This window comes from Vespa crabro, chromosome 12 (assembly GCF_910589235.1).
Source record: "Vespa crabro chromosome 12, iyVesCrab1.2, whole genome shotgun sequence".
In the NCBI taxonomy this organism is placed as follows: domain Eukaryota; kingdom Metazoa; phylum Arthropoda; class Insecta; order Hymenoptera; family Vespidae; genus Vespa; species Vespa crabro.
In genome coordinates, this window is record NC_060966.1 from 2493472 (window position 1) to 2505648 (window position 12177).

The window sequence follows — 12177 nt, forward strand, 5'->3', positions numbered from 1 at the left end:
ATTTATTGTTTGAAAAGGTTGCCTTTTTTTTTATTAATCGTTGATGAACTGCAGTACACAGATATAGATTCTGTGTTTCAAAATCTTTTAGTTTCCAGAAATTATCAAAATTAGATTTTCTTTCATTATATTCTACGCGATCTAAACATTTTTTTGAGCAAAAGCAATCTTTATTTTCAAAAATTTTGGCACTCACAAGTTTTGATTTGTTTGTCGTGTAATCTTCGCCATGATTTCTCTTAATTTTTCTGATATTTTGTGCGTAACTATCTTCATTTCTTACCCGTTTTCTTTTCTTATCTTTTTCTATCTGCACCATTTCTGGCGTTTCTAAATTTACAGTGAAGTCTTGGTATGATTCATCTGAAGATAATAATTGTTTTATTCTTTTCCATTTCTTGGAAGTATTACGTGGTCGTATAATATCTGCAGATCACATCATAATAATATTATCCGAATAATAATTAATATTTTCACATAATAAGTTCGTTGTCATTAACTTACGCTATCTGTTGACACAGTGCTAAAATATCTAAATTATTTGCCACCAATAATTAGTTCCGAAGAGCTCAACTGAATTATATTGTGACATAAACCGGAATGAATTGGCGTTTTCGTTATCATTTATTTTACCAGCTTACTATGTAGTTCAGAAACGCGTCGGAGTGCCACGCGTCATTTTCAAGTTATGTTTATATGTAATTTCTTCAAATTTTTGACTTAGACCACTTTCATAATTAACACTAAATGAATTCCGTATAACGTTGAAATTACATCCACTATCTAAAGGTTCATTTTTGACGATATCGTAAAAATTACATTAAATACATATAGTTTAAGATAATGTGGATATGAAATAAGTGATAAACTCATTTTTTTGAAATTTTGACTTAGACCACTTTCATAATTATGGGCATATTCCGTAGATTACGCTAATAATCGAAAAAACGATACGTGAACGTGTAGCATGAAAAATAACAAACAAATTAAACTCATCGCATAAAGGAATTTCAAAAAATGAAATAACAGATGAATTAGTCAAGCAAACCATTGAAATAATATCTAATGAACATATTTGGATATCTAGAGTTTTTATAAAGAGGTACAAATTTAACATAAGGAAATGGACTAAAAAGTTAATCATAATCCAAGATCTAACTAAAGTTAAACTTATAAAAATTTCATGAACCAGGAAGCAAATCCTAGTTTTTTTTCGAAAAAATATGTCCAAAGAAATTATTTTTTGGGTAAACAAAACGAGGATTAATCATTATAATTTGACTACTTCGTTGCTCAGGATCAACATCATGGAAATAATGGAAATATCCTGTATATAGCTATAGACGAAACATAACGATAAACAAACTGCGCAAATAGAAATGAAAATATCGAACGTTACGATATCGATATGTTTCTAATGTGAGTAAATATAATTATTATTTATTATATTATATAAGCAATAAGAATTATCAATAATTTCTTTATTAAATAATTTATTTAAGAATCTAACTAGAGTGAACTGTAGTTCCTATAATTTATCATCGCATCCTTTAATGTTAATTTTGACAGTTATATTACAATGTTGCGTGCAATATTATCGTCCAAAGTACTTGAACTACATACATAAATAAGTTAGGTTAAATTACGGTTAATTATTTTTCTAAGATTAATGTAATCAAAGTTACTAAACGAACAGTACTTTTTATGATAGTTTTATATGTTTTATAATATTTTATAAAATCAAAGATTATACAATCTATGGACCTTAAAATTGATTTATTTTTAAGTTAAAAAAAACAAAAGGATATGTGAATGCAACGCAGTTCTGTACTGTTTGCGGTAAGACACCGTGTACGCAACGACAACGGTACAATACTTATAGCTGTCAGTGTTCGATTACGCTAGGAACGGTTTCTTTATTCCTCCCAGGGGAAGGGACTGGTCCCGCCTACAGACATCTGATCGATTTAGGCTCACCGTTCTAAGGAAAATGGAATAGTAAAAGAGAGAAAGAAAAGAGGAAACGAGAGACGAGATTTCATTCTTGTTTGGTCGTGACACTCTCCACGATTGTTCACGATTTATTGATAACGACTCATGGTAATCTTTGAACATGCACGACTCACAATTCGTCCATTTACCCCCCAATAATCCTCTCGAAACAAACCAATATGGCATCTAACCACCATATAATTATACATTTTTCTAGATTTAGCCGTTGCGATAACCAGTCATAGTATATTTCAGGTAACATCCTTAAACCAATCAGGAGACAGTTCAGCCGTATCATTAAAATCCTTTCAACAATCTAGAAATAAAAATAAAGAAAGAGGGTGTAGGAGAAAAGTGAGAAAGAACAAAGAGGAAAGAGATAGGAAAGAGATAAGAGAAGAGAAAAAAGAGAGATTGTGCAAGATCTAGTAGCAACACATACATGATAATAAATCCTTAAAAACTTACAAATTTATAATATAATTTATAATATTTTATGATAATAAATGACCTCATATGGCTTGTTGTTAAATTCGTCTCAATAAACGCCATCGAAAAGAAAAATATATAATTCCATTAAAAAAATTAATTTAGATTTTGAAATTTTCCTTACATTTTATTATTTGACCTGCAAAAAAAATTAACACCATATAATATACTCCTTCATATCAAATAAATTTGTAAAAAATGTTTTTGGTAGGTTCAGTTCCTCATGAGATATTTCAATTTTTGAGATATAGAGGAGATAGAAATATAGAGGAGATTTCAAAATCATTTTTTTTTTAAGATTTGAGATTTTTTGTTTATCATTGTGTGATATTTTTACAAATAATGGAAATATTTCGAGTGTACAAAGTTTTTGCTACGCCCTGCATATTAATTATCGTTATCAATAGCAGATCCAAATATGCTCTACGACATAAAACCATATTTACCATCCTTATTCGATGGGACGGAAAATTGAGGATATCCATTGCCATCCCCTCTTTCGATTCTCCCCTTTTTGACCTTTTGAGATTAGAGAAAAATTCGCAAAGACAAAATGACATGACCACTTTCTAAACAATCACTATCCTCTCTCTTTTACTATTCTCATTCTCTCAGAAAGCGATGACTAATTCATTAAATGTCTTCTCTCTATCTCTCTTTCTCTCCTTCCCTCCCTCTTGCTGTAACTTTCTATGATTTTCTGAATTTGAACTTGCTCTAGTGAATCTTCCTTTTTTTTTTTATGAGAAGGAATATCCCCATGAACATTAAGCCAAGTTAATGAAAAATTTTTCTTCTCGATTTGATTCGATTGAATTTCCTTAAATGTAAAAACGACTCGTAAACAGTAAAAAGTTAATGACAGAAGATTCTATCATTATGTTTATTGTTCTAAGAAATATCTTTTTCGTCCTATATTAATCGTTTTCATCAGAGGAAAGTTTTTAATTTTCTTTATCATCAAACTATTAAACTTTTTTCAAACTCTTACTCTTTCTTTTTCTTTCTCCATTAATAGATTGAGTACTAAACCGATTTTGTAGGTAAAAAATAAAAGAAGGATTTATTGTCATACTTTTAATATTAGACTTTTATTAAAAGGTATATTTTGGTAATCTTCTTAAAATTATAATAAGAATAGAACTCTAACAAAGTTAAATAAAAAGTAGATTTTAAGTAGCTCAATAATATCGTTTGAGTTCGGTTTTTGCGTTAAGAACAAGTATTTTTATAATAATAAAAAAGCTTTCAAAATATAATAATAAGTAATATTAAATATATTTATGACGAACAATGTGTATATAAAAAAAAATAGATTAATATTGGAAGTATAATTTTTAATTTAATTTTTTAGATTTATAAAATATAAGAAAACAAAAAGAAATAATTTTATTATTCGTTTTCGTCACTCAAGTTAGATTTAAATTCTACGATACTGAAAAGCAAGATGTAATTACTCTTACCCATCGCTTTTACATAATCAAGGTATGGTGATATGGAAGTGTAGTACCATTATAGAAGATTAAAAAAAAACTTCAGAATGAATTCACTTTTCTCCCTTCAACTTATTTTCTTTTGAGTTTCAAATTGGAGCATCTCGACTTCTTTACATAGACAAAATTTAAAACAATAATAAATATTATTCTGAATAATTTATTTATTCATTAAAAAAAAACAAATTATTAAAATTTTAAATATAAAATTATTGATTGTAATATAATTAGAATATTATCATTTGTTAAATCAACTTAGTTGTGATTGATTTGCAATAAGAAAAAATGTAAAGATCATAGTAATAGTAATACAAATAACATGATATAATAATGATAATACAAACGAATCTTTATGTAAAATTATATGAAGTAGAATTTTATAAATCTTTAGTGTCTTCATCAATTTATCAATTATTTCCTTTATATTAATCACTTAACGGCGTAATGTTTACAACTTTTACTTTGTGATTTAGTTTCAATTTCAATTCTAATAAAACATCCAATTGTTCAAATTTTTCTGCATTATGGCAAATCTAAAATATCACTAAAATGTACATAGATAAAATACATAACAGCATATGTGTAATAAATAATACAATTATGTATGAGTGATAAAATATTATGATTAACGTATCTTACAATATTACCATTCTTAATTTATGTTCTATATCACCATTAGTTTCTGCATGTTTCCTTTTTTTGGGAAAATTCCTTAACGCTAAATCCAAAAAATCTTTCTATAATCTAAAAAAAGTATAGAAACATATTAATAAATATATTTAAACTTTCTTCTAAAATATATAATACTGCTGTTTTATCAGAGATTGTTACTTTTAATTGCTAATAAGAATTTTTTCTAAATAATTTTTCAAATGTAGTAAATTGTTCTTGTACTATTAAAACGTTTAAAATTATTTCTTTTACCATTTTCTCAATTACATAACAAATAAAGTTAAAATTTTCACTGCTATTTGTTCTTGTAACTTTTTTGCTTCTATAAAGTCAGAAAATCTTTTTACATTATTTTCTTGATTTTATGTTTCTTTGATCAAACTTTCTTTGAAATACAACATATTTTTGATCAATTAATAAATGATGATTACATTAATGCCTAAAATACAGATATTATATTTTATAGATAATTCTGTCTATGTTATTATATATTAATATTTGCTGAAAATATTAAATCGTACTATAGATCTTTTATCTCCAATTTTTTTTTAACTATCAACTTGTGCATTAGATGATGTTTCATTTGTATTAATGCTATATGTTTTAAGTTTAATATTTCGAAGGAATTTTTGCCTGTTATGGAATTAATGTTTCGCAAGAATGATTTACTTAGTTGAAAATTTCATTTCATATAAAATTTTTTATTATTTTTTACTGAATCTTCTTTTCTAAAGCTTCTGGAACATCAATATCATCAAATTTAAAATCATCCATTGAAAAAACATGTCACTTTGTATTTTAATATTCTCATTTCAACTGCTAACAGAACTTTCACTACTATTATATCATCTCTCATATTCTGATCATTATCTTCTTTAAATAATACTCGAAATTCTTTTTTTTTTTGTTATTGATAATTGTACATGAGATAAACGCGATAAATTGATTTTCATTTATTATTTCTAACAACTTATTACCTATATCGAAAGTTTCAGTAATATTATTCTTTTCATGTTTGTCATTCTGTTTTGATGGATCTTTTGGATAAATAAAATTTTCTTATTTAATATTTTTTGTAATAGACAAGTTATTCTAGTTAGTCTATTTATTCTAATCTATTTAGTATATTTATAGCATATGTCATCTATCTCTTGACTTCATTGCTCGATTTGTATAACTTCTTCCAAATTGATTTCAAAATCATCTTCAAAGAAATCATTTGTAGCAAGTGGTCTTTCATTATCTTCTAACCTTTATTGTATAGAAGTCTGTATTTTCTGAACAGTTTCTGGAATATTCAAATACTTAAAAATATTATAAACATAAATAATATATTCTCATTGATTATTTTAAAAACTTACAAAATTCAAGTTAGAACATTTTCTAATGCATTGATGATGGATAAATTTTTTATTTCTCCGTCAATTTCTCTAAATTTACTTTCTTTTAATAAAATAATACCTCCTCTGTATATCATAAGTCCAGTAATCATTACTTTATATCCAGGTAGTCCTATCAAATTATAATATTATTAATCCTTTTATGAATTAATTTTATTATTTAAAACTAAAATAAATTATTTAAAACTATAATATATCTCTGTAATAAAATCGTACTTTCAAAAGTATATTACGAGTAAGAGTAAAATGATTCTGACAGTGCTAATATCTTACCATTTGTTAAATATAATAGAAGTATCCATCTTGTTTTTAGCACTTATAATTGAAGTTTTATATTTTCTTACTTTAATATTTGGAATAGTATTTCCAATTCCTTATATTTTGAAGTTGATATGTAATACATTTTTTCCATCTATATTAATGTTAGAAAATAAAATACTATTAAAATAAGATATTATGTATAAAATATGATATATAAATAAGATATTATATATAAAAATGTAAGTAAAAAAAAAATATATATATATATTGTATATATAAAATTTGTATAAGTATACCTGGAGGATATAAGTTCCGTGTAATACTGTACACATTTGTTAATTAAGATCTCTTGGTAAATATCTATTGTCATTATTTATCTCACGTAAATCATTTAATTACAATTGCGTTTTTACAAATTTTGTTATTTTATTATACACTATACAAAGTAAAACATAACCATAAAATGAAGTATCAACTTATGTGGTAATTATAATGTTAATAAATTTCTACTGCTATATGTAATTATTTTTACTTCAGTTGTATGAATAAATAGATCAACAATCTTTAAATATCACATTTATGTTAACAAAAATGTTTTAAGCATTATATTATCATAACTTACAGTGTTATTTTTTGAAATAAATCATTTTATAGAATCTCAATCAAATTTCACTCATAAAATTCACTTACTGATATTAAAGTGTTTTTGATTCGTTGTATAAGATCTTCATTCATTTTTATTATTTTAACAATAAAACTTGTTAATACATTTGTAGTTACCGAATACATCGTTGTTTATATTTAAATGTACGTATCTATATACATTCAAGTGTACATTTTTATATGTAACAATATGGTTTAAAATAAATAATCTAGAAATTGACTTATTAATAAATAAATTTGTAAATAATAGAAATTAGCATAATTGAATAATTATATCATAATAATTATAATAATTGAACAGTATACAACTCTTTTGAATTTCGTATAAAATTAAAAATGGCGTCTAATATATCAGATAAATGTGTAATGTACTTTATGAAAACAATGAAAAATGTTTTTTCTATTTTCTTTAATTTTTAAAATTTCTGCACGATATATTTTAAAAAGCGAAGTATTTTCTTAATTTCAAAGTATGTATATGTATATATATCTTGAATTTAAACTTATAACATCATATAACCTAACAAATAGTAATTTAACATTACTTTTACCAATTTTTTATGCATATAATGTGTAATATTCTAATTTTTTAATTTAAATTAGAGATGTTCTATTTACATGACCTCTTTCCCTGCAACAAAAGGGAAAACGTGCACGAAGTTGAGTATATACAGTGATTGAATATTCAAACAAATGTGTAAATCATCGATCGACTGAGAATGGAATTAACTTATATGAATTATGGTAAATAAAATTAAATATATTGTTAATGTTTATTTCTCATATGAAATATGTTAATTATATATTTACCAATTCAAGGATGAAAATAATGAAACAAGTAGATAATTTAGCCTGGATTTATTGTCACAACTTCTGTACAAAACAGCAAAAATACTCTTATATTAGACCATCAGATAACAAAGTAAGTTATATATTTTATTGATTATATGAGCAAATTGTATAATTTTAAAAAAATGATTATTTCTTTTAATTAATGATTAATTAATATTTATTTGTTTTAGCTCAAGTTCTTCAAATAGACAAGAAAATACTGTATTACAAAAGGAATAATATCTAATAGTTTAGTTCTTTAATACTTATAACAATATATTAAAAGTTTATAAGGGAGATACAATTAAAAAAAAATTTGTATTTTATAGATATGAAGTTGATACTATTTCAAAAGACTTTGGATTAAGTAATATAATTTTTGTAATTCAAGATTTTAATGATATTTAATAAGATAATATTTTGCCTGCTTTACACAATGAATTTAACGTAGACACTAAGATGGAAGCAATGGTAAATATTGATTAGCATTTATAATTGTTAAATTTTAATTGTAGGTAATGATTACACAAATAATATCAAGTTTTATATTTGTTTGTCCACATTCTTTATATATAACTCCTTTTATTTTGTGTGTATATGTAAAATATGGAATTTGGACTTCGCTGCTCTAACTCCTGAACAATTGAATTTTCTTCTTTTAAATGATGAAGATATTTCATTGTTAGTATCATTTTTTTCCGATAATTCTTAACTTTCCTATAAATATTAAATTTATCCAAATTTTGTATTATACATTTTTTATTGAAATATTATACGTTTTTATTTTTCTATTAAAAATATTTTTATGCTTATATTGTTATGCTAAATATTGTTATATTTATGTTTTATTTGTTCTATAGAGAAATATTCGAAAAAATACATATGACCGATTTCAATTTGGATGGAGAATTAAATGATATCTTTTACCAATAAAAAATTTTTAACAGGTTTAGAAGAATCTAATATCACAATGTATAAAATTGAGACAAAAATATCAGTATTTTTTGAGCATGATAATATACCGAAATGGGATGAAAAGATCATATTTTTGGTAGAAGTCAATCAAAGTTTCAACTAATTATAATTATGTAATTATACAATTATGTACGGTATAATTATGTTCAACTTATTAATGTAATACTTATTTTCTTGATGAAGAATATAGAACAGCATATATGAAATCAATATTACCAGATATAATCATAGAATTTATAAGAATTAATTTATAAGAATTGTGCTAGAAAAAATATAACTTCCAAAAATTGTAGAAGAATCTTTTATTTGTAAAAGAAATTATGGAAGAAATTTATATCAGTCGCTAGGTAATATATTGAAATTTGCATAAAAAATATTTTTGTTTATAATAATTAACTTTAATTTATGTTAATAATTTATATGTTATATTTCTATATTTTATCTCGATTGTCAAATGATTCATGTATCATACATTATACATATTTATTGATATCAATATATTAAGATAAATTATCGTTTTTATTAATATAAATTATGGTTTTTATTAATATATTTTATTAATATAAGATAGAATTTGTTAATTATGATCAACAGAATATCTTTGAAAAATATTTAATACCAAATAATAATATTAAAATGTACACCAAGGAACCGAGAAATTACAATGGCTATATGAATTTTTATCAGAACGATATCTCATTCTTATTAAATGAACATATAGAATTATACATAACATTATGCAATATATTATTTCTGATGAATTAAATAATGATATATTCCCTAAGTACTTTTCGAATGATGTTAAAAAATGTTGTGATGTTAAAATTGTAAAAGTATTAAATAAGAAAATTACAAATGTACATATATATTAATGATTATTATATTTCTGTATAAAATAAAATAAAATAAAATAAAATAAAATAAAATAAAATAAAATAAAATAAAATAAAATAAAATACATTAATTTTTCTAACGTATGATTCCAATATCTAAAAAAAAAATATATTGAAATTCAAACATTATAATTATTGAAAAAAGAAATATTATTTTATTCATTAATAGATAAAATTTTAGATCTGATCAATTTTTCTAATCAAAGATTAGTTAATATTCAACATCCTTTTTTATTTCTTTATCTTTTTATTCTTAATTTCTCTGAGGATTAATTTATTTATTTATTGAATATATTGCACAAGAATAAAATAAAAGAATTTTTTGTATGTTTTTCTTTTTTTTATTCGATATAGTATGGTATGCATATACCTTGTATGTATATCATTTTATAGCTAAATAATTAAATAAGTAGTTAATTATAGAACACAAAAAATAAAGTCATTCTCTTTAATTTAGCTCATAAAATCATTCTCTTTATTTAGCTCATAAAATCATACAAGTTAGTTGTAACAATATATTAGAATTTTAATCTGTGTGGATATTGACTGCTTCGCAAACCAAACATAGCTGACAGATAGGTGAATAATAGTTTCTTGTCTGGATTTGTTTTAATTTTTTCTATTATAAATTTGTCTAAAGTTTTCTGATCCAATTTTCTTTGATTGCTTGGTTTGTACTCATCCATCTTTTTACTGAAAATATCGTCCTCCTCTTTTTTTAATCGTTTTTCACGTTTTCTTTTGAAATATTCATCATTTATGTGTTCTGGCAATTTGAGTCCAGAAAGATCAATGCGTGTAGAAGTTGCTATGACATAATTCTGATTTATTCTACGTAATGGACAACTATTGATCAGAAATGGACCTAAGACATAAAGGTTTATATTTATTAAATCTTGCAGGAATAATAAAATTGATAGATAATATTAATTGACGAGTAATTACATTTCTTTTTATTCCTATATATGTGTGTATATGTGTGTGTGTAAACCGATATTTATATATACTAAATATGATTTTGATTTCAAATGATTACTACTGTATAAGTATAAAAAAGGATATTATTTAAAGTAACTATGTTAATCTTCATAACTCAGGAAGATCACGGATAAAATAATTGTTTGCATGAATAAATTTTTTTTTTTTTAACTATTTTTATATTTTGATATATATCTGAAATTGACTCAGACATTTATGAATCGATACTCTGCATACATAACTGACTATTTATATATGTTTTCATGGATAAAATTAGCAAAAATATATTAAAACCAACCTGTAACTAACAGTAATCCAGTTTTCAGCTGTTTCAAGAAAACAACACGTTTCCCTTTGTGAGACCCAGCTAACAAAATGCAAATAGTTCCTGGAACTAAAGTAGATCTTAAATATCGACGATGTTCACGGAAACATTTTTTGGCATGCTTCTTTGTAATAGGATCTGCTGTAGGATAATTAGCCCTTCTTTTCTTTAATAGAACAATTCGTTTTTCTCCATTCTTATCACCGCCTATTTCTTTTTCGCTCGTCAATGGTTTTTTAAGTTTTACCTATAAAAAAAATGTTCATAAATTTTTTCCAATGTTTTATAAATAGATCTTATTATATTACTTACGATTTTAGGTGTTTTTTTATCTAGAAACTTATAAATGGCTTTTTTGTGATACATGCGTGAACGGCTAAATCTATAAACACCATTTCCTAGATCATAATTTCTTGGTTTCTTAGATTTCTTCTTGGCTTTCTTTTCGGTTGAAATTGTAGCTGCTGGCGCAGTATTTTCCAGTGATTTTGTTTTTGTATCCGACATCTGTGAAAATATCGAAAATTTTTATAAGCAGGTTACTATAATCATTGTTTATAAAATCTATTATCAAAATCTAATCTTAGGTTAAGTTTATCCACATTGGATTATAAAGTTAAGTAAATAGTGTAAGATAAAACGTAAGATTAACATTCCGGCAAGGTATTTTTACAAAATTGCTTTGGAACAAAAAAATATATTCCAAATTATCAAAAAAAAAGTTATAAAAGGTAGAATTTTTTCAGTTAATAATTGAAACACTTACGTTAGAATTATAGGATTTCTTGAATAATTTTTGATTCACATCTGAGTCATATTCTTAGCATACCTCGAAAAGTTAAGAGATCCAGCATTACTCCATCTATCGGGCCTTCAATGAATGAAAAATTTAAATATCGATATCTATAATATATCGAGAATTCTTAAACATCTTTGCAAAAAAGAGCGGGAAAAGCATCATACTTGATAGAAAAACATGATTATTTTCAAATTTGGATTTTATATAAAATGTAAATGAGCTATAACAATGTATTGTGTACACAATAACAAACTGAATAATAATTAATGTATTTCAGCTGAAGTCAAGAAAATATTTTTACGAATTTCTATATTTAAAAAGTAATTCTTATAATTTTTAAATTTGAAGTTTAATAGTCTTAAACTTCAAATTTAAAAAAAGTTAATATATATATATGGTTTATTTA

The 12177-nt window shown here is 24.0% G+C and overlaps 1 protein-coding gene and 2 long non-coding RNA genes across 9 annotated transcripts; 1 reads left to right on the top strand and 2 right to left on the bottom strand.

The window, feature by feature from the left end:
- Nucleotides 1-3803: 3803 nt before the first annotated feature.
- On the bottom strand, nt 3804-7127 carry LOC124428438. 7 transcript variants are annotated; one of them, XR_006943173.1, is made up of 6 exons: nt 6930-7117; nt 6604-6743; nt 6320-6458; nt 6008-6158; nt 5624-5934; nt 3804-4718 (listed from the first exon to the last, which is right to left on the bottom strand). It is a non-coding gene; the product is annotated as an uncharacterized LOC124428438 (long non-coding RNA). The 7 variants fall into 7 exon arrangements; XR_006943167.1 differs by having other exon boundaries at nt 3804-5085; nt 5168-5934; XR_006943168.1 differs by having other exon boundaries at nt 4899-5934.
- Nucleotides 7128-7280: 153 nt separating this feature from the next.
- On the top strand, nt 7281-9545 carry LOC124428437. The gene is made up of 5 exons (XR_006943165.1): nt 7281-7440; nt 7574-7714; nt 7790-7892; nt 7993-8272; nt 8662-9545. It is a non-coding gene; the product is annotated as an uncharacterized LOC124428437 (long non-coding RNA).
- Nucleotides 9546-10121: 576 nt separating this feature from the next.
- Nucleotides 10122-11841, bottom strand: LOC124428309 (60S ribosomal protein L6-like). The gene is made up of 4 exons (XM_046972240.1): nt 11739-11841; nt 11285-11479; nt 10946-11219; nt 10122-10534 (listed from the first exon to the last, which is right to left on the bottom strand). Exons 2-4 carry the CDS (start codon nt 11477-11479, stop codon nt 10188-10190), a joined length of 816 nt encoding a protein of 271 aa, XP_046828196.1. The 5' UTR covers nt 11739-11841; the 3' UTR covers nt 10122-10187.
- Nucleotides 11842-12177: the final 336 nt, after the last annotated feature.

Excerpts from the sequence above, each read along its gene's own strand:
- LOC124428309 (XM_046972240.1), bottom strand. The coding sequence starts at position 11,479 with ATGTCGGATACAAAAACAAAATCACTGGAAAATACTGCGCCAGCAGCT. Across the intron at positions 11,220-11,284 it reads ATAAAAAAACACCTAAAATC|GTAAAACTTAAAAAACCATT; the intron begins GTAAGTAATATA and ends TTTTTTTTATAG. Across the intron at positions 10,535-10,945 it reads TGGATTACTGTTAGTTACAG|GTCCATTTCTGATCAATAGT; the intron begins GTTGGTTTTAAT and ends TTTATGTCTTAG.